The sequence below is a fragment of the Eriocheir sinensis genome, chromosome 12, assembly GCF_024679095.1.
Source record: "Eriocheir sinensis breed Jianghai 21 chromosome 12, ASM2467909v1, whole genome shotgun sequence".
In the NCBI taxonomy this organism is placed as follows: domain Eukaryota; kingdom Metazoa; phylum Arthropoda; class Malacostraca; order Decapoda; family Varunidae; genus Eriocheir; species Eriocheir sinensis.
Window position 1 is genome coordinate 952,941 of NC_066520.1, and position 24,269 is coordinate 977,209.

The window sequence follows — 24,269 nt, forward strand, 5'->3', positions numbered from 1 at the left end:
TACGATCTATATAGGCTAATGTATCAATGTGTGCATTCAAAAATGTATAAAAGTCATCTACCACATACCATTATATAAATAAAAGCTACCAAGCCAGCTAGTATAGTTGTTCATCCTGAGTCGTAGGGTAATTTCAGTGTCTGTGTAGGGCTAAGAGTCTGTAGAGGTTGGCATCACTGGATGCCAGATGTCGCCAGCCTACGCTCCATGTCCGAAAGATTATGAAAACTGTGTCAACACTTCGTAGCGCGACTGTACATACTATAGATCTACAGCAAGATTTCCATCTAGCGATGTTTTCCTTCCTAACAGAGATGCCAGATCGAAACCTCCTGTGAAACACTCTGATCTGGTAACACTGCAATCAAGAGCTTTTGGTTAATGTTGTTAATCAAAATACAAGCCATGTATTTTTGTCAGACTATGTTATTTTCAGCAAAGCAGCCTGATCATTCCATAATTCTTAAAATAACTGGGCTACATGATGTCACATTCGTTGACTTCAATGCTGTCTGCATAATCGTATATGGCCCTAGCTGCTTGTACGTACAAAATATAACAAGAACAGTAGCTGCCTAGGAATAGGTTTTTGCACCCTGTATGTAAGTGTTTGTGCCTAAAATCCTTAATAATAGGCTAAAAGCTTGCGAAATATACTAGTGGGTTGGCAACTTAAAAAGCTCACCCATGACATATGTCGTAAACATCCTGTGCACAAGAAATATGAGTAACTTTCTTATATAGTAGGAGTAGTTAGGAAGACACCTACTGAAACGGGCGCAAGCCACTCCCAGTGAGGTATATATTGGAGGCAAGGAGGGTGCTCAAGCCCTCCAAAGACCCTTCCCATGTCCTCACTTTCTGTTTCCCTATTGTCTCATCAACACCAGAGTAGTTCAGCATGCTCTCTAAAGACAGATCCACTCTCTTTCCACAGCACACTACATTCACACAACATACACACCTTTTCCCAAAATTCAAAATAGCCTTCTTTAACATAGCCTCAGAGTCCCCACCTGGGGGGGAACACAAATTCCCCAGGAGGACTCCCCTTCTGGCTGCTAACTTGAGAGTTGTCTTGATAACTCCTTGAACGTCCTCCTTATCAATTTCTTCAACGCTCGTGGTCTTCGCTCTAATTTTCATTCTGTGAACACCATCTCTCCTCCTCTAAACCTCACCTTCTCTTCCTCACACAGGTTTCCGAGGCTACTGACAGCAATCTCTACTCTGTTCCCTCCTACTATCTCTATCCTAAATTTCAATCCAAAGCTGGATGTTGCGTCTACGTATGCAACGACATCTCTTGCTCTCGTGCCCACGACCTTGATTCTTCTGAATTTTCCACCATCTGGCTAAGACTTCATTGTCATTATATTACTAAATACATCTGAGTTGTTTGTCTCTCACCTAACTCTACTAACTATGTAAATTTTTTTGACTACTTGAACTCTAAAGTGGAGCACATCTTAATCCACTCTCCCTTCGCTGAAATCTCCATTTTGGGAGATTTCAATGTTCACCACCAGCTTTGGCTTTCATCCTCTTTCACTGACCAGCCTGGTGAACAAGTCTACAACTTTGCTCTCCTCAGCGATCTAGAGCAGTTGGTTCAGCACCCTACACGTATTCCCGACCGTCTTGGAGACAGGCCCAACATACTAGACCTCTTCCTTACCGCAAACCCTTCTGCTTACTCTGTCAAACTGTTCTCTCCGTTGGGCTCCTCCGATCACAACCTTATTTCTGTATCCTGTCCTATCGCTCCTGAACACTCTTTCTTCCCCTTCACTGGTAAATTCTGGAACAGTCTTCCTTCATCTGTATTTCCTCATGCCTATGACTTGACCTCTTTCAAGAAGAGTGTATCAAGACACCTCTCCACCCGAAATCGGGCTCTCTTTTGGCCACTCCTACTTATCGCTATATGAGAGCAACAGTTACCGGGCATTTGTTTTTTTTACATCTTTTTTGTTGCCCTTGAGTTGCTCTTTGTGCTGTAAAAAAAAAGATTATATATATATATATATATATATATATATATATATATATATATATATATATATATATATATATATATATATATATATATATATATATATATATATATATATATATATATATATATATATATATATATATATATATATATATATATATATATATATATATATATATATATATATATATATATATATATATATATATATATATATATATATATATATATATATATATATATATATATATATATATATATATATATATATATATATATATATATATATATATATATATATATATATATACACACACACCCTTCCCGGTGGCAGGGCAGATGTCTGTACTACCCCCCCAAAAATTGTCTCTGTATAGACGCTGTCGACTTTCATCCATACATGTATATAAAGATTCCCCGCAAGTAGGCATTCCAGATTGACGTTTATATATATACTCTGCCGCAAAACTGAACAAACATTTGAATCTATATATAGATGTTATTTAAGTTTGATTGGTTATATGTATATTGATATATTTATAAGAAGGTTTAGATTCTGTATCAGTGTAATCACTGACAGTAGATGAGTCAGAATCATCAAAATCATCCAAAAAATCAGCATCTATATCCTCAGCTACTAAAGAAGTAATTTCTTCCAGCTTAAGAGGTCTCCTTCTCCTTGACATGATAGACTAATAATAAAATAGAATAGGAAAAAAATGCATAAATTCCCAGTGTTAGCTGATGTGCATAGCACATCCGCCACCGACAAAGCACAAGCGGTGACTGTCCTAGAGAGGCAATGTCGGTAAGTGTCAGGGGGTTTGAGATGCCAAATAACAATTTATTTTGTTAATTTTGTTAATAGTAAGGAATTGTCTATATATAGACCATGCTACAATCTAGTGTGGGCAAATGAGAGCAAACGTCTATATATAGATGTGCCGACAAAAAGTCCCAATTTCGAAACGTCTATATATAGATCCTCCACTGAAGGGTATATATATATATATATATATATATATATATATATATATATATATATATATATATATATATATATATATATATATATATATATATATAAACCTTTCTGCCCAGCACAGATGATTATCGATGTAGTACTTACCTCATGTAAAATACGGATGAAAAACAATCAATTAACGAGGTTATGATCCATGGTCACCGCTGCGGATTATCGCACTCATGAGGAGCGTTTTTACGGTTTCTGGCCCATAACTGTTGCCAAGAATCACCAGTAATTAACCAATTAAACGATAACCATATATGAAGGCAGTTATTTCGGTGATGAAAGCAGTTTTGGGTTGAAATCGGCAAACATAAGAGGCAGAGTACGACAACCTGACCACGGTTCAGCTGACGATTGTTGGAACACGTGCTGTTGCCGCTTCCTCCATGTGAAAAGCGTATAGCTTGAGCAATTGAATATTTCACAGTTCTTCTACTTCCACTGATGAATAAACAAAATGTATTTCTTATTCTGATAACATAATTCTCACTCATACGTTTCACTTTATAGAACATACTTTACGTTGTCAATAAAAGTGACACCCTGCAGGATAATATCACCCTTTTTTTTTCACGTCAACACTAAAGTCTTATAAACGTTTTTGAATCTTTAATTTTTTCCTCATATTCGGGTCAAGGAGAATATACTTGCACTTCGTTATGCATAAATGCCAATATAATCCCTAATTATGTCCCAAGAGAAAGGTTCAAGGGAGGTCTGGAGGTACCTTGGAATTGCTAAATTTTCCTTCTAGGATGATGTTAGGAGACAAGCATACGGGCCCTAGACAATCAGAGATTGCCCAAGAGCTCAAAATCACACCAAAATCTCTATGACATACCAGTACATCGCTGGACACCAAACCCACCGTGTTCATGATGTTCCAGTGCGTCACCCGTCCTTTAGGGGTCAAACACTGTCCTAAATCCTCCAAGAATCTCCTCATATTACTTGGCATATATACACACACCCGTGCATACTTCACAATCCCTATCTTCCCTGTCATTCACACTATCCTCGCACCACACCACCCACGCCCATCCACTCCTGCCCTCACTCCAGGGGAGGCCAATAACACACATCCCTGTCTGTCCCTTCTCCCTTCCACCCCTGCCATGCTACTCCCCCCTCCACACCTCCCACAGCCTCTCCCTGCTATCACCCCCACACACTACACCCTTTCCAGTGTGTCTCACATCTAAAACATCAACCTTTCCTTTCTGGAATTCGTTTATTATCTCATCACATTCACACAAGCCACCCTGAGGAGCTCCTCCTCTTCTTCCCCTGGGACAGATGGAGACCCCCCTCTGCCCATAGCCACTTTACGTGCACCCCCAGGGGGGCCACTGGATTCCCAGAGGGACACAGGGCACCAGACTGTCCGGAACTAACAGCATTCTACACGAAAAGATAAGAAGATAAAAGGATGAAAAAGATGAAAAAAAAGTCTGGTAAAAACAAAGTACCAAAGGTATCAAATGGGTACTTTTGGTATGGGTAGGCAGTGACTGCGTGGTTAGCGTATGGACTAACATTCACCACGCCATGGACAACGTTGGTTCGAATCCCCACGCTACCACCTGGGATTTTTCAGTCACCGCCGAGTGGCCTACGACTACCGACATGCTGTCCCGAAGACCACCCACCAGCCCGGACCCTAGAAGAAACTGTCCAAGTGAATCAAGAATGAGTTCCGAGGGGTAGCATGAGCCAAGCATAACTGGCGCCACTATAAAAATTGCCTGCGCCACGACGGGCTTGGGCTGAACACCTGGCCCCTGAAGAAAGCCAACCGGCGCTACAGGCCCCCCAAAACAAAATTAAAACACACTAAAACAATACTAAAATAAATAATGTGGTGTACTAACGAGGTCACCTGGTGAAGGCGGGGCAGGGCTTGGCTGTGTCTGTGGTAGTCCAGCGAGATGCTGCTAGTTCCCAATGATCCACTGACTTAGCCCTGCACAGTGACGTCTACAACCTTATCAACCTTATTGGTTATGATACTGCCACTGTGCAAAACTTTGCAAACAAACAAAAAAATAACAGCTGCTTTTAATGTTGTTTCAAGAACACTATGAAAACAATCATGTTGTTTAAGAGTAAGTAATTACATAATTAATGAACCCAGTGAGTTGATCTCCCTGATCTAATAACGTCAAAACAATGATACCACCGTACCTTCAGTCTCCACAGGAGTTCCAGTAAAAGACTGGACGAGAAAGACGTGAACATGCATGAGAATGTCTTGTCCATCAAAGGTAAACTCCAGATCAGCCACTTTGTGCACGCTCTCTTCTGTCACATTTATTCCAGATTCCTCCTTCAGTTCTCTGAAAGTAACAAAGGTGTTACTCATTGCAAAATAACTCCTCAAAAACATAACTTCAGAAAGCAAAACAAGGGTGTGAATAAGTAAGTGTTGCAGAAAAAAATACAGAATCATCATAATGCTTATTAAATGATTAATTAATGGGGGCGTACACCGGGGGGTGGGGGGGTGGGGGCCCACCCAAAAGCAAACTCTCGCAAACCCTAAATGAGCTGTTTGTTTAGGGTGCGCAATAGTTGTTTTTTGAGTTTGTGTCTTGTGTATAGCAGAGAACAGTTCGTTTCATGTTCTTTGAACGTTTGCGTCCAAATAACCAAAATAAGCATATATAATTACAATACACACATTATTTAATATATAATATTAGGAAACTTATGAAAAATGCCATCATAATGTGGGTAAAGTATGCAATCGTTGGAAAATCCCACTTCAAACTTGGCGGGCTTAAGGATCACAGTACGCATATATACATCCGCACAAGAAAGTAGTATCTCAAGTCATATTATGTAAAAAATGTTTGTGGATGTATGTTTAGGTTACAAGTGGAATGCATAGCCACACTCTTTAATAAATATGCCTGTATGATTGTATTATTACCATATTACAGAATAATAAAGTGCATTGGAATATTTTGTATTGGTCCCCGGCTCGTGTACATGGTTGGTTAGATATCAGAGGGCAGAGCCAGATACACGGTGGACTGCAGGCTGGTCACTGGCAGATACTTCATTTTAGCCATCAAAGGTAAGTTATTTGATCTGTAGCATTAACCCTTTCCTTGTTAAGCGCTCCCAACGAGACTATCCCCTCAGGCGCGCTTGAGCACCCCGGTGGGGGTAGGGGATCTCTTTTAACCATTGTATCTCTAAAAATATTCATCACAGCTACAAAACGAAAACACCATTGGAAAGAGGAGGCCAAGATATATAAGATTCAGTTATGTAAACCTCTCCTGCGAACATACAGGCATGTTCAGGGGGTGCTTTTTGCTGTGAGTGCGACTGATGCTTGCAGCGAGCTTTTAGCACCACCAGCAAGTGATGCTAGTGCTCGCTCTTTTAGCCTCTGTATCTCAAAAACTATTCATCACAGCTAAAAAACAAAACTACCATTGGAAAGAGGAGGCCAAGATCTATGCCAGTGTTTCTTAAACTTTTTTGTGCAGCGGACCCCTTTTATTAAAATTACTCATGTAGCGGACCCTTTATTATTATAATTTTATTATATTAAATTACTTCCATCCCAATGTGACTTAGCCACTGTAAAAAGCCATCAGGATTTGGTGCTACAAAAATAGGAATTTATGACGTTTTGGCCGAAAATTTGACTGAAATCGATATTAAAAATTATCCTGCGGACCCCTTGGAACATTCCACGGACCCCTGGGGGTCCGCGGACCACACTTTAAGAAACACTGATCTATACGATTCAGTAATGTAAGCCTCTCCTGCGAAAGTACAGGCACGTTCAGGGGGTGTTGCCTGTGAAGACGTACATTTATACATGCGCGACGGTCAGCCGTAAGGCAACTACTGTAGATCTCTTGATGATGGGGTGCTGGCAGGGCAGTATTGCCAACTGCAAAATTTACAACTATTTGGTCAAAATATCATCATGTGATAGGTGAAGTTATGCAAAAATGTCGCTATATTGGTCAACAATTAACATTAGCTCTTCGTCTCATCAGCTCTCCTCCTCCTACTGATAATCTTCTACCTCTTAAATTTCGCCGCGATGTTGCCTCTCTTTCTATCTTCTATCGATATTTCCACGCTGACTGCTCTTCTGAACTTGTTAACTGCATGCCTCCCCCCCTCCCGCGGCCCCGCTGCACACGACTTTCTACTCATGCTCATCCCTATGCTGTCCAAACCCCTTAGGCAAGAGTTAACCAGCATCTTCACTCTTTCATCCCTCACGCTGGTAAACTCTGGAACAATCTTCCTTCATCTGTATTTCTTCCTGCCTACGACTTTAACTCTTTCAAGAGGAGGGTATCAGGACACCTCTCCTCCCGAGTTTGACCTTGCTTTTGGCCGCCTCTTCTGATTCTTTTATGGGAGCAGCGATTAGCGGGCTTTTTTTATTGTTTTTTTTGTGTGCCCTTGAGCTGCCTCCTTTGTTGTAAAAAAAAAAAAAAAAAAAAAAAAAAATCCACCAGTTGCTTGTCCGTAGATTTTCCGCGCTGGGCTGACATGATTTTCCACCAAATTTAGTGAAGAACCCACTCAATTGACAATCTTATGTTGTGAGAATTAGTGTTGGAATACTCTTATACGCGGGAGATTTGAGTGTGGCTGGAGCTCGCAACGAGCGTTTAGTGCCACCAGCAAATATGCCTAACGCCCGCTGCAAGCGTTTAGCAATGAAAGGGTTAAATGCATGAACTATATGTTCATTGTGGTCTTCTAAACTATGAAATTATACTGGTGCTCTCATGGTTATCTTGAAAACTATAGTGCAAGGGTGGCCATGAGTCGGTTTGAACATTTTATTAACCCAGCCTTGGTATATTGTATGTTAAATACGCTAGTGTACATATAGATATGTAGGTACCACTGGTCTATATACTGTGAAACCTTTATAACTCGGCACTGTATAACTCGGAATTTGATATAACTAGGCAATGCATCAAAATAATCATTAAAGAATTAAATTCTCAATTCAAACAAATAACGAAAAAAAAAAGGAATAAATCATGCATTTCGGCATATTGCCGAGTTTTAACCACATGCCTCACCCACATTTTCTTAGAAAGTGTATCCACCTGATCTCACTCTCTGATTTATCTCGGTATGCTGCCGAATTATCTCCATATCTCGTGGTTTACACTCATCAAGGCTTCCCGGTGCTATTCTCGTACAGGTAACTCTCGATTTACGCGAGTTTGGTTTACGCGTTTTTGAAATAGCGCGGGGTCCAAAATCCAATTAAATGTTTAATTTACATGTTTTTTTCACTTATACGCGATACTTTATGGAGTGGCCACCAGATGTCTCATGCAACTGGACTCACACGCCGCCACGGCCACACAGCTGACCTCAGTTCTTCCAGCGCAGCACTTGAACAAAAGTACAGTACCCGCACTGCCACGCTACTCAACAATAGGGGTGGGCAGGTACTGGTACCAGTACCGGTACTAACGGTACCAGCTATACGGTACGGTACCGGTACCAATACTAGCCAGCCGCTCATGGTGTCCCTCATTTCTTCCTCACACGAGTGAGGCTGAAACTGAGTGCTTGAGTGGATATCTCGGTGATATGGATATTCTCTCTCTCTCTCTCTCTCTCTCTCTCTCCATTGAATGAAGTGAATAAGCATATTATTCCCACAATCACTTGTGGGTTATGACAGACAACTTAGCAAGACACAATTCACACGGTTCTGGTGACACGCGCCATGCAGCTGTTTGTTGTATGGGTGTGGTTGTGTGGTTTGTAAACAATGCAAATGGCGGCCAGGCTGATACTGCACGAAATAACTCCTCGTACAAGACTCATGATGTACAGTTTCTGATATCATATTTACCCCATTATTCTCACTAATATTAATAATTAATAATGAACACTTGGATATTTTTTTCCAATATGATTTTTTATGTAGCTTGTACTGCTCCTTAGTCATACAATCTTAACCCACCTGTGACATCAAGATCATACAAATGGCGCCCGACAGAAAAACGGGATAACAGCAGGGCATGGGCGATCCTCCACCGATTGAATTTTTGTATAGTAGTTATTTGATCGCCCTGTATTCTATGGTAACATATTATAAGACAGCTATGGACTATGAAGGAATATAAACAATAATAAAGGTAAGTTTGCCGTTGTTGTTGGATAAGACGAAAAACAGACCCTTAAAAACACCCCAAAGAAAAAAAAAAAAATTATAAAAAATTTGTACATTCAGCGTATAACGCGCAGGGCTAAACTTTTAGGCACTATATATGTGAACAAGGTGCGCGCTATATGCCGAAAGATACGATATTTATTTTTCGACAGCAACCTACCTCTTGTTTGATTTACATTGTTTTTGATTTACGCGACCTCTTCAAGGAAGTAATACTCGCGTAAATCGAGTTACCTGTATTAAAGACATGTACTCTCACTCTCCCTGGTCGTTCCTCAAACACCCACGTGTTGTCTGCTTGGACTACATGACTACAGCATCCCTTTCATTTGTATGTATTAATTTAAGCTTTTACTGCTGCTGTGTACTGTAGTGTTTTAAAAAAATTGACTATATGCAATAGGGGGGAAGGGGAATGACGGATTTGTATAACTTGGAATATTGAATAACCCGGCAAAGCTGGGAGCCCCTATCATGCCGAGTTATAAAGGTTTTACTGTGTAACTTAGAGAGAATGGGGGCCTCGGTGTAAATTTCGGTCAAGATTTACCCTGAGCAGTGTTCTATATAGAGAAATTGATTAAGAACACTCCTATGATCTCAGATTAATGTGCTGATTTCAGTGGTGATAATAATTTTTTGGTCAAATCCTTCGTTAATTAGCTACAGGCTTATTTCAGATTTTTCGCAAGCAAAGCCCCCCCCCCCCCCTTAGGTGTGGTCGAGGGGGCGCACCCCCCCGTTAGGTAGGCTAGGTTAGGTTTAGTTTAATTACCTTGGTTTCAAATTTATTTGATCTGTGGCAGCGGGGAGGCGCAAACAGTTGGTGCGTGAACAGGGTGTTATGCAAGTGAAATATTCTACTTATTAACTTTTTTACTAGTGCACAAGGATTGGGAATCTCTATTTTATGATTACAGTAACCTAGATCTCACCTTTGGAAACATTTTGAACCCCAGAAACACCTTCCGCAAATGAATATTAATGCGACAAATGATTTTTGAAAATTTTCCGAAAAATTACTCTTGACTGGCGATACATGAGACCCGTCGCAGTGAGTGTTGTCATTCACTAAAGATAAAACCTAGATCGGTTGCCATAAAACACAGATTCTGGAAAAAAAAAAAACTAAATGCATTTTCATAATCAAATTAATATTGGAAAACATCAGCAAAATGGAATGAATGTATTAATGCATTTACATAGACGAATTTATTGTTGGCAGATCAGCTCAAGCGTGGTGTATTAGACATGTTGCATATTATTTTACAGGTGCACAGGGATTTGGAATCATTATTTTACTATTACAAATGTCTAGGTCTCACCATTGCGAAATTGTAAACCCCATAAACACCTTCCGCAAATTATTATTAATGTGAAAATTTACATTGAAAAATTTCCAAAAAATTACTTGTGTCAGTCTGGCAATACGTGAGACCCGTCACGGCGCGTGCCTAATCTTTTGTGGTTAGGTTAGGTTACATTAAGTTAATCTAGGTTCATGATTTCAGTCGCAAATCAATACATTGTGTGGGTTCCCCCACCGATAAATCTTAAGAATAGTGGTTCCAGGCGGGTGCGCATTTAGGGCATGGTGTGGTGGTAATGACAACATTTCTAGCACGTACGATGGAGTTTTGACAAGCGGACAGGCGTGTTTATGTCACAAGGGATGTATTTTTCCATGCTGGCCTCGCGTTTTCTTCTAAGTCGATGGGTGATGAGACTGCGAGCTATGGGGTGAAGAAAGGGAAGGGCCCGCGTGGAAAAATACACCCCTTGTGACATAAACACGCCTGTCCGCTTGTCATAACCCCGTCGTAGAAATGCTATAATTACCACCACACCGTGCCCTAAATGCGCACCCGCTAGGAGCCGCTATTCTTAAGATTTACCCCCCCATCTCCTCCATTATTGTGGGTTGAAGGGGGGTCAGGTATATCCTCAAATATACTGATTTGCGGCAGAAATAAAGGTCAGATTTGTTCAAAACACATGAAAACTATCAGAATTAATTAGTTTCACCAAAAATGACATCCCTGTGCACTTGTAAAAAATTACCAAACTATCTTTAACCCTTACATTACGGCGATCGTTTATATAAGTGCACTGCCACACGCCCCACCCGTACGGGGATCATATATATAATCATCACGCTCTACGCTCCCTACGTTTCAAATATACCGCCAGTTCTTGACTCAGAAGAATGGTGGAGGCATCTGGCACCCGTACACACACTCATTCGTCTCAGCGCGCAGCCTACCGAAGGCCACAGATCATTTTACACTTTTGTTCGGAATACATCTGGCATGTCTCGTGATGCGTCAAGCAGTTCCTCTGCTCTGGGCGGAAGTAGACCGCGAGCGAATCAAAGTGACAGTGACTCTGATGACTGTTATGGTAGTGACATTGACAGAGGAGGGAGGGGCATATAGGTAGAGAGAGAGAGAGAGAGAGAGAGAGAGAGAGAGAGAGAGAGAGAGAGAGAGAGAGAGAGAGAGAGAGAGAGAGAGAGAGAGAGAGAGAGAGAGAGAGAGAGAGAGAGAGAGAGAGAGGGTGGGGTGCTTCCACGTGACGTGTCACGGCCATGAGAAAATGCGCAATATTTTTGGTTGTAATAACTTTTTATTATTATTAGGAGAGAAGTTTTATTACGCCACCATATATACTACATGAATATACAATTATTGCAAAGAAGAAAGACACCATTTCCACCTCTTTTTAAATGTCTAAATTTTCCCCGTGCACAACATCCAGAGAAATATATCGCTACCCGTACTCTAAGGGTTAATAGTGTTATAGTAGGATATCAATGTATTATTATTATTTAATATCACCACGAATTAGGCATACAATTGTCAATGGAAAAACCCACGACAGATAGATCACGCCACCTTATAGGAATGTCGTCCGTCAGTGTTTACCGTCTCAGTTTTGTATACTTCACTCCGATGAAAGCGTGGAGGTCACCTTGACATACGTGACCAATTGTAACAATTATTTTCCAACCTGTAACTCGCCACTCCTTCACGAGAGTCCGACTGACACACAACGACAGTCGGACTCTCATGAAGGAGTGGCGAGTGTATGGGAGAAATGTCGCCCCAGAGCCAGCTGAATACCCTTCAGCCCAAGTCTCAGGCATAACCTCGGCGTGTCAGGCTTCTCCCGAACAAGACACAGCTAATTTAGAGGCATTCCTAAAAGTTGCACACTATTCCGAAATTAAGCCAACCTTAGTCCAGCTTCTGGAACATTATCGGGGGGCGCTTGCTCTACCAGGCGAGCCGCTTGGAGTTACGCAGTGTGCTGAACACCACATTAAGTTAAAACCCAATACAAATCCTGTATATATCAATGCGTACAAGCTCCCCCACAGTCAGAGGGAGGTGGTGCAACAACTTATCTCTGAAATGTTAGAACAAGGTGTCATCAAAGAATCGAATTCCCCGTGGAATTCACCCTTGTTTCTGGTTCCAAAGAAAGACGGTAAACACTGACGGACGACATTCCTATAAGGTGGCGTGATCTATCTGTCGTGGGTTTTTCCATTGACAATTGTATGCCTAATTCGTGGTGATATTAAATAATAATAATACATTGATATCCTACTATAACAATATGAAACAGGCCACATTTCAGGATTTTTCAAATTGTTTTTCTCCGAAAATAGGAGGACGTTACCAGGGTAAATCTTGACCTAAATTTCAAGATATTATGTAGGTAAATGTGACCATTGGCCGTAAATATAAGAAAAACAGTGCAGCGATTTCGTATGGCACAAACCTGGGGGATTTTGCAGACTTGCAAACATTTACCAAACTAACCACAACTCACCTATTCTAATTTAGATTATTACTGGTACCAGTAAGTTATGCAATCTGTATGGCATTAGTTTATCTCTTTCAGGGATTATTTCACTTTATGAAAGGAGGGCTCTGAAGCAAGAAAACCATACCAAAACCAAATCTACCAACCTGGCAAAACATAACAACCTATACATTTTCCACTCCACTGGACTTCCTCAGAACCCGCCATCCATAAAGTGAAGAAATGTGGCTAATGCCTTCATTCTTCATATTTCCACGTACCGTTATTCCTGGTACTAAAGTTTGGATCGAGGTATCAAAATCAGCCCATCAAGTAACTAAAGTTATCCCCACTATATACCCGTACCTACTGGTTTAATGTAAAATTTGCCATTTTGTGACTCATAATCTACTCTATACATAGTATGACAATACCCCACTTATTTTGTATGCCTTGTATGATACTTTGACAATGAGTGGAAGTTGTGGTGATAAGGATTTCATGAATAATTATTACATTAAGGAAAGAATAAGGAAACATAGATTGAGGCAACTTTATGTCAGAAAGAAAGTGTCAGACAGGCGAGCAAAAAAGAAAAGGGAACGAGAAGAAACACGAGCACAGGGTCTTGCTAGAAGAGTTTTGTGTAATAGTGGGTTGGAAAAGCTTACATTTTTAAGAAGTGATCCTTTACAGGTACCTAATACCACTGATACTACAGAGTGTAATCCAGGGTACACCTGTGCTAATTTTTCAGATGACAAGTGTGTCAACCTTTCAGATGAGGAGGCAGTAACCCAGACTAACTGTTGTGATGGGTATAGTTCAGAAGTGAGTGAAGGTGATGCGGAGGTGTTAGGTCATCATAATTTACATGCTGAGGCTGAGGCTCCTGGTACCATCTTGGATGATTTAAGATTTGCAGCCGTCAAAACATGCATGACAACAGTGCAGGTGGATGCTGTTCTTACTGCTCTACACAAACACAGGAACCTGTTTGGCATCCTCCCTAAATCATATAAATCACTTTGTAAAGTCACTTACCCTCCTGTAACTCAAGACCTCAAAAGCAAGTCAGGGCATGATTACTACTATTTTGGGTTAGAGGCCCAGTTGAAATTTTACTTAGAGCTTTATCCTGAAAATGATGTTAAGAAACTGAATATCTTGTCCATCACAGTTAACACTGATGGCTTACCCTTATTCAAAAGTAACCGCATGAATTCTTGGCCTATACTAGTTAAGATTGCTAATTTAAGACCAAGGAAGGCATTTCCAATTGTTTTGACTGCTGGATCAGGGAAGCCTTGTGACTTGGAATATTTGGAGGATTTCATCAAAGAAGCCAGGCACTTGATGGAAAATGGGTTTGAGTTTCATAACCAGAAGTTATTATTAGCTATAACAGCCATCATATGCGATCCCCCAGCTCGGGCTCATGTAAAGCATATCAGACAGTTCTCTTCAACATTTGGGTGTGACCAGTGTGAGAGTATAGGGTTCCATGACGGATACCGAATGACTTGGCCTCGCACTTGGAAGCTACCGCTTAGGACTGATGCTAGTTTTAGAGCTAAATCACAACCAAGCCACCACAAGGCAGATGGAAAGGACAGCCCATTCCTGAGACTGAATATAGACATGATCAGCTCCTTTCCCCCTGATTTTATGCACCAGGGGTGAGGGTGCATGAAGAAGTTATTGAAGTGGAGTGTTTTCGGCCCAAAGTCAGCAGGAACTGGTCAGTCCAAATGTCGTATGTCTAGTAGAAATGTAGACACTCAACAAAAGGATGATACAGTTGAGGGATTTCATTCCCAACTGCTTCAGCCGTAAGCCACGGTCATTCAAAGACTTTGCTTACTTTAAGGCAACTGAAATACGCCAGTTACAACTATACACAGCAAAGATTGTGTTCAAGAATCTGATGGCCACAGATGAAATCTATCAAAATCTTGTCACATATAACAGTGTATGTGCGTTGCTTGTGGATGAAAGGACTGCGCAACCCTACTCTGAGTATTGCCAGTTGCTAATGAAGAGATTTATTGTTAATTGTCAGGAAATATATGGAAATTGTTTTTTGGTGTATAATGTTCACAGTCATCTTCACTTTCCTTTAGTGGCTGAAAGGCATGGTAGCATTGATAATGTCAGTGCTTATGCATTTGAAAGTTACCTAGGGCGACTGAAAAAAATGGTGATGTCTAGCCATCGGCCGATTATCTCTTTGGTCAAAGGTGTTCAGAGAATGCTAGCAGCTGAAAGTGCAATGAAATTGAAAGACATTACTCACAGCATCAGTACTAAATCCCCGAACAACATACATGTTGATACTGAAAAAGACAAATGCTTACAAGTAACTGCTGTCACTGATGAAACAGTGAGATGCATGGAGTATGTTGTATCTGACCCATTTTATGAAAAACCTTTTGACTCTAGAAAGATTGGTTGTTACCAGGTACGAAGAGAAGAGTACCGGTGTATCACAGTGAATGCAGCTTACATCATGAAGTGCAGGAGAGGAATGAAGATAGACATTGATAAGTTAGAAAACATGAATTTGCCAGAATATCAAAACATTTCCATATTTATGGCATTACTTCATGACTAAGACAACTGTTTATTCTAAGTGTACAGTACAGATACTATTTTTTTTTATAGTATCTGTACTGTGCATTACAGTTCTAACTAAAATGAAAATTTATACTATTAAATACTTATTTGGACATTTAACAGAACTATTGTCATAAACTCATGTAATGTGTAAGCAGGAAAGACAGAAAAAGAATTGTATAGTAATTTAGGAAGGCTACGTACTTCTATATACTGTATAGAGCAAGGCATAGAAATAAGAAAGTGAGGACTTTTCATATACTCTACATAAGTTATTGAAATCTGAAAGCTTTAAAACCTCATTTATATATTGCGTGGGATTACTTTTATGTTGATTTTACATGAGAAAAGAGACATGTAAGTTTAATCTCAATACTCTTACTTAACCTTTTTATGCAATATGAGACAACTTTCAAACATTTACTAAACATGTAATTTATTTAAACAGTAGTGGTCTGGTATTATAAATAGCTATGTTACATTTTTTTTTTTTTAATAATTATTAATAGCATTGTTTTTCGGTAGCTATAAAATGTCTGGACGAGAATCTTCTGGTTCGGAGATTGAACCTCCTCAACCAAAGAAGATTTGTTCCTCAAAGTCTTCCACTAATAATCGTGCTTCTTTAAGGCAGTCAGAAAAAGCCCAAGTAAGTAGCAGTGGAATTATTTTCTTCATGGATGTGTTGTAGTTGTGCAGAATGTTTAATATGTGCATGTATGAAGTTCTAGTGGACAGGCAGTGTGCATATACTATGCTGTACAGTATTATGCCAGTGTACTGTACAAGTACATTTGTAATTCACTCTTGAATTAAAAAAAAAATGACAACCCAAATTCACTTAAAAATTGTTAAGATATTAATCTGCTGTCATAACGCTAAAAATAACATTGGCATGATTGATTGACGTAGTGCATATATAATAAGTGTACTGAATAGGCTATATTAGGTAATACTTAGTCTGTATGTTGTGCACAGAAACAGTGGGCAGTGTTCGACTTCGCAGCAGACCATAGCCTGCTAACAGTTCCTGCGAGCTGGGTCAGGGCAGTTAAAAACTTATATATTAAAACAGGTGGAACAAGAATAAAAACTAAATGTTTTTGGCCTAAAATGGGATCAGATGAAGAATCAAGTGTTAGGAGAGCAATTAATTATGTTCAGATCCAGACGTCGACAACTGGGATTTATTAGAAGGAGTATTTAAAGTCTTTTTCAAGAGCCACAGAGAAGGTGATGCATACATCACTGAGAAACTTGGTACATTCAGTACCAGTTCTACTTGTACTGATACTGAACAAGAGCAATTAGACATTCTTGAAAAAAGGCTGCTTTAGCAGTGAAAGAAAAAACATTGAAAATAAATGAAAAATATAGTAGGCCCAGCCCCAGAGCAGTGAGTGACATCACTGACATGACCAGCAGATCCCCTACTCCAAATGTACCCCGGACTCCCACTTCAATGTCCCAGACAGGACATAACCCCAGGCCCAGTACTTCATACAGCAGACCTGGTATGCATCATACAGTAATGTGTGCACAGTACTTATTTCAATTTATATATTTTCATTTATTAATTTATATTCATTAACATGGAAAATGGTATTTGTAGCGATCATAGCACTACCTTATATTCTTTGTACAACTGCTTCAAAATAAATCTGTTTACACTTGGAATTAAGAGCATTGCATGGTAATTCCAAGCTTATGTTCTTTTACTTTCCTTTCTTTGTAATTTATTTCATTAAACTGATTCCAGGTCCTGTTACTCCCAGGTAGCCAGCAGTGAAGCAGTGAAGCTCTTTGACAAAGTACAGGTGTTCCAATCAGCTCACAAGGAGACCCAAGGAGACAAGAGGAAGGAGGACCAAGTTAGTGGGAAAAAAAAGGTGAGAAAAATACTGTATTTATTAATATTTTTTGTACTATAGTAAGTCCTATCTGTAGCAGAAGTCTCTTATCAGGTAGTGCTGGAGATTACCTGAATGTGGCAACACTTCTTGCACTGGACAGCAAGGACAGGGGAGAATGGATGAATACCAAACTTCAATTAACATCCTGCTATTGATCCCTAAAACAAAGTTCTAAACCTTTTCCTATTCCATGCTGGGGGGATGCAGCCCAAGGCCTGGTACAATATTTTTTCCTTTATACATTTTTTCCTGCTAATATCAAATAGTATACTAGGAATATTTTTATTGCTGCAGGATATTCAAGAGACAATGCTACTACTACTTCAAAAAATCGAGGAGGATGTCCGAGAAATCAAGGAGGATGTCCGAAAACTCAAGGAGGATGTTCGCCTTATCAAGAACTGGATAGACATGAACCCAAAATGTGGTGCAAACTTGACTGTGGAAACCACTGTGGAAATCTCCTTTGAGATTCTTCGGTCATTTGGCTTTAGAGCTAATTCACTGGAAGAAGTAAGTGAGTCTGCATAATGTCCTTTATAAGTTCTAGATGTAGTGGGGTCACATTTGTTTTTCGTTCTAGACGTAGTTGGGTCACATTTATTTCTCTAGTGTGTCTTTCAGGTGCATGGGTTTGAACAATTGCTGGGACAGGATCCAATGTTATATGGTCATTAGTTGCCTAGTTGTGAAGAATAAATTACAGGTGGGGATCTCCCCCTAATAGATAAGGTTACTTAAGCTTTTCTTGATTATTCTGTAATAACTTTTTGCACAATAATTAATACAAGTTGGATTTTTTTCCATTATGTATGCAAGGACATAACATTCTAATTTTATCCTGGCAGAATGCTGAATGTCATCTTGTACGCAGCAAGAAATTGGATAAGTAATGCATTGTCTCATTTGAAAATGCTACTGGTGGCAGTAGTGTACGAGTAACTGCTTTAGTACATACAGTCGACCCTCAATTTAATGCAAGTGAAAACCCTTCCATAGGATGAAATATCCTAAAAGGTCCCTCTGCATCTTGTACAGCCACTAGAGGCATCTGTAGCTTTTCTTTGGTTCTTTTTCTTTGGGAGCAGTATTCTGAAATGGTTATGTGGTAGTAAACCGAGTAAGTATATATGTATATATGTTTATATATATATATATATATATATATATATATATATATATATATATATATATATATATATATATATATATATATATATATATGTATATGTATATATGTGTATATATATATATATATATATATATATATATATATATAATATCCAAGCCCAAAAAGACAGCTGCATGGTATCCATTAAAATGAAATTCATTAAATTGTTAAATTGAGGGTTGACGTAATTTATTTAGAGAAAGATGCTTTGCTCACATTACTATACATGGCGAACTTGCACTAAGCCAATTCTAGGTGCAGAGGATGAATAAATGAAAATGAGATATGGTCACATTTACATTCAGGAATCATGAAATGGTTCCTCAAGTTTCTTATTACCATCATATCACATAGTTTTCAGAAGTATTAGTAATTCGTGCTTTTTTGCACATTTTGGTGACTGTCCTCACCTTCCACAACATTATTACAATTTTCAATGCTATATTCTACCCCTGCTAATAGATGACCTGACAAAAACTCCTCTGGACAGTCAAACTAGACTTCTTGAGTAAACATTACCCCTTTTACAGGTCTTCTTGAATTAGATAGATTTTTTCCCTCATCAGACAATGATTCCATTCTATCCAGGCATCTTCATCTGAATTATTTTCACCTTATTTGCATAAACAATAGTGAATCTCAATACTTTATGGTAAGGGATATATGTATTACATATCTCACTACTTTATTATATGAAAAATTTCTCACTTTGATGATCCAAGAAATAACTGTCCAATGCTACAAATATTTATTTCCCTCACATCACCTCATTCATTCCCTGTGCATGGGTGCTTTGATTTCAGCTACAGCTGTGTATAGTATGTTTGTTTTCTTCCATTAGTACGTACATAATATGCTCTTTCAGCACATGCTTTCTGTGTGTGAATTGGTGACACATGATATGTAAAATGCAACCATCATGTATAATGGTTAACCTTGTATTTATGTGTGTGTGTGTGTGTGTGTGTGTGTGTGATGCCTTGTCTTGTCTACCCTCCAATAAGGAGAAAATGTGCATGGTATATTAAAAATGATAATAATTTTATTTTGAAAACTTGGCTTCCTATGGAATAAGTGGCCTCTGCAATGACAGCAGTGGAAAAATAGAGTACTTCCCGCTAATTTCTGGAGTAGGATGTTATTATGTGCAGGGTGGGTGAAAGACGTTATTCATGTACTGTATGTCCGTGGATCACCTCTTTCATATGCATGTACATGTTTGTGTTGTTTGTGTTTGCATGACTTATGTTAGTGTATTTTATATAACTTTCTGGTGTGTTCTTACTCCTAATGTGTTGCAAGATTTAGCTGCTCTCTATTATAGATAATTAAATGGATGAGCAGATTGAACTTGCAGGAATTGCGCTGTACTGTAGTTGCCAAGAATTACCCCCAGAAGAGCATTTGTTTAAGTAAAATACAACACTGCCACATTCAAACTCTACCTTAACCATCAGATTGTTTAAGGATGATAGCAGCACCTAGAGTTCCTTCAAGGCATATCCTCAGTTTTGCTTGTAATTTAATTATAAATACAGGAGACAATATTTAAAAAATAATCATAAATATTTGCTCTATCAACAGCTACTTGAGTGGGAACAGCAGTTCTCAGAGGAACACCAAGATGAGGAGAAGAACCGTGCCACCTTGCTGAAGATCCTGATGGAGTTGGCACCAAAGCCAAAACATGGCAGCAAGATCTCTGCATTAGACATAATTCAAGTGTCCATGCAGAGACTTGCTGGTGATTGGCTTTGGCAATACATTTGTGCCACAGGAAGATCGGGGAAAAGATGTCCATGAGCAGTAAGATTCCTCAAGTCATGGACATTATTCTTCTAACTGCTTGTAAGACCCTATCAATAGATCCAAAAAAAGCAACAACTGCTCTGTCAATCTACTTGAAAAACACCAGCACCAGAGCATCAGCTAAACAACACAGACAAAAGTTTGGGGTAGGTGGGCGCCAGAACCTACAGTTACATACCAATGTTGAGAATGGAAGAGCACAACTGGCAATTGATCATTCAGAGGGAAGAGAGGCCGGCAGTAGCAGTGAAAAATCAGTCTCTACAGGATCTACTAGAAATATCTGATGACTCAGATACATGAGTTATTTCTTTCCAGATATTGTACGATTGTTTTTATGATGTAGGTTGGATATGATATGGTATCCTATTTGACTTTCAATGTTATTATTGTGTAACAACGTAAGTGTGTCTTGCGCTCATTTGTACTTGACAGTAACAATCAATTCTAACAGAAAATAACAAAAATAATGATAAAGAATAATTTATGTGTATATGAGGAGTTCCTCTTCTCGAGTTGCCAAGTGGCTAGCTAGTGAGTGCATTGTCTCACCACCACCTCTGCTCTGGGACACGGGAGCTGCGGCCTCCCCTCCCTCCCTGCCTCCCCCTCACATCCATCCCGCTGTCTCTGTTCTTTCTTCCTTCCTTATAGAGGAAATAGGTTGCTCTCTCTCTCTCTCTCTCTCTCTCTCTCTCTCTCTCTCTCTCTCACACACACACACACACACACACTATTTAATTTTTTAATTGCACTTGGAAAAATTTTGTATTTTTTTATTGGAGCAGCCCCTAGTGAGATATTCCTCCCCTCATGTGTTTGTCCTTGGCCTGTCTCCTTTACATGTAAAATAAAGAAACAAAAATATAACATTGTTTTTTGCCCATTTTATTTAGGTATTTATTACTGTACAATGAAAGGATTATTTTCATAAATGTATCATGATTAATAAATTATATGTTTAAATACAAGTATCATTCAACATAGATGTACGGAATATTGCATAGATGCGTGCATACAAGGCGGCATTTGTCCATAACGGCTCACTGATACCAGGTCACTGTTGTACTGTTAGGTGAACACAGGCTGCGAAAGAGTGTTAAAGGAGACTGCTCATCCATCTAGCTCACAGCTTCCAGATCCTTGATCTACTTCACTTCTGTTAGTTACATCCACATTGGACACCCTGTCCTGCCACCTGATCCCCGCCATATACTACAGCGTTCTGTGATCATTTGCTCTCAATACCCAGTATATATATGGTTTCAGGTTTGTTTGAAGCATTCGGAAAGGTATGTTTCAGGTTCATTTGAAGCATTCGGAAAGGTGTGTTTCAGGTTTGTTGGAAGCATTCACGAACGTTCGTAAAACATTCCATGAGCGATTTTTTGTTTACAAAAATTGTTATTTTCAGAGCTCATTTCAGGTTCACGACCATAGGTTTGCGCGCCCCCAGGAAATGTTCAACAAACTCTCATAGAACTTTAAATTTCCGGGTGGGGGGTTGCATCACCTCGCCACCGTACAACGCCAAACCCGGGAATCTTTCTGGGCAAGGAAGTCTCCATGCCGGCACCATGAACTCTGTGGGTGTCCCTTAGGCCTCCTTCACTTGAGATTGTCTCACAGAAACAACCTGATGAGCAGGGTCACCTTCTGGGTAGCATGCCACATGCCCATACAGCCGGAGTTGGTGTTCACACACTATGCAGGTAACAAGGCTCGATCTAGTCTCATGGAGTAATTGCTGGTTTGACACAAAGTCATTCTAGCAATATCTCATGATTCTGCATAGACACTCATTAGCAAAGGCATCAATCCACCTCTTCGTCACTAATTAGTGTCCATGACTTACAGCCATAGAGTAAGACAGGGACCACAAGCGATTTGATGAGCCAGATCTTTGTCCTTCTGCACCTTAATCCTTTCACCAGTATTTGCACAAATATGCGATCAAAAAATTATTGGTCCAGACGAGTGAAATCGCAAAAATGTCACAACCTTCAAAAAAACTTTTCCTCTTGTGTACACGAAGGCATCTCCAGATCAAATCTGCTTCCCGCTGCCAATGTTGTCACCAGCGCTGCCATGGAGACAAGAGAATGGGAACATTTTCATTCAGCTGGAAGGGCACCACAGCCTCTCAGGCCTCACTATTTTCTTCACTTTCTTCACTTTTAATCGCAATTTATGTATGTTTTATGTATCACGGTGTACACTTGCTAAATGCACAAGCCTGGTACATAGAATAAGTGTGATTCATTTCAGGTAGGTAACCAAGTTGAGCCTCTCTTCGAGCTATTTTGCGGCAGCAGCAGCGGTTTACATTCAATAGGCATTGAAAAGTCAATCATGATATTAGTGATTTCATGATTTTTAACAGAAAGAGTTAGCAGATTATTTCATAACACACAGAAAACTACCAGAAAAATATAGGTTTGTCCAACTGTCCGACGGCCGGTGACCGCAAGCGTCCGCCCTTACTTTAGCAGACGACACCACGTGGATCACAAGCGTGTATTCAGAACTGCCAGCCAGTTGTGAGGCAGCTGCCTTCAACTGGGGCTTCAAAACGATCTATTCTTACTTCCCATTTTCTGTCTATTAACAAGGTACATATTTTGAGATAGCAAGGGAGTAAAGTCGAAAAAATTGAGATGACAATTAAGGGAGTATAGTCGGACAAAGTCATTATTTTCCATGGGTTGGAACCAATAAGCGCTTTTACATGGATTTCAGTACCTCGAGTTTTGCGATCCTCGAGTTTAGCGCCATGCCTTTGGAATGAAGAAAGCGTGAAACTCGAGAGGGTACTGTATGTATATATATATATATATATATATATATATATATATATATATATATATATATATATATATATATATATATATATATATATATATATACGGTACCTTCTCAAGTTTCGCGCTCGCTTCGTTCCGAAGGTATAGCGCTAAACTCGAGAATCGTGAAACTCGAGGTATTGAAAACACTGAAAAAGAGCTTATTTGTTCCGACCCGTGGAGATTTTTATTTATTTATTTATTTTTTTTACATGTGGGCTATGGCGCCAGTAGACTATCCATCTGGGCCTGATGGTCGGCCCCGAGCCCATCATGGCGCAGGCAACTGTTTATGGTGGCTCCATTATAATTGGCTCATGCTGCCCCCCGAAGCTCACTTTTTTTCCTCCTTTACTCCCTTGTTATCGCAAAATACATATCTTGGAAAAGGGAAGAAAACAGGAAGAGAGAACGGGTCGTTCTAAAGCCACAGATGAAGCCTTACGATTGGTTGAGCTCTGAAAACACGCTTGTGATTCGCTGGGAGTCCGATGACGTCATCGCCGGCACTAACCCAATCAGCGGCCTCACTGCCTTAAAGCAGTGTCACACTGGCCGTTTTCCTCTAACCGTTGTGGCTACTGGCAATGCCCGTACGCCCATCCAGGGGCGAGTTGTCGGTTGTCCATAAGCTGGTGTCACACTGGGCCTTTTTCTTCCCACCGCGTTGGCGGCAGCTTGGGCAACCGGCAACTTTTCCGGGTGTGCATCACACACATAAGGGGAAATTAGAAGGGTGTGGGGGGGAGGAGCAGAAGAGAGTCAGGTCATATCATGACACATACACACACACAGAAAGGGAAATGAGAAGGGTGGGGGAGGGAGGGGCAGAAGGCAGAGTCAGGTCATGCCTTGACCTGAGTCTGGTCATATTCTGAACAAAGCCCTGAT

At 39.9% G+C, this 24,269-nt stretch overlaps 1 protein-coding gene and 1 long non-coding RNA gene across 3 annotated transcripts in view; one reads left to right on the top strand and one right to left on the bottom strand.

The window, feature by feature from the left end:
• The window catches only part of LOC126997283 (oxidized purine nucleoside triphosphate hydrolase-like), a 52,092-nt gene that overhangs the window by 18,980 nt on the left and 8,843 nt on the right, over positions 1-24,269 (bottom strand). Inside the window, exon 2 of the mRNA XM_050858281.1 lies at positions 5,214-5,365. Coding sequence (XP_050714238.1) covers positions 5,214-5,365 — 152 coding nt within the window. The remainder of the gene's footprint in view (positions 1-5,213; positions 5,366-24,269) is intronic.
• Positions 17,263-23,262, top strand: LOC126997287 (uncharacterized). Of its 2 annotated transcripts, none has more exons than XR_007751988.1 (4): positions 17,263-17,531; positions 17,850-18,072; positions 18,404-18,444; positions 20,311-23,262. It is a non-coding gene; the product is annotated as an uncharacterized LOC126997287 (long non-coding RNA). The 2 variants fall into 2 exon arrangements; XR_007751989.1 differs by having other exon boundaries at positions 17,850-18,068.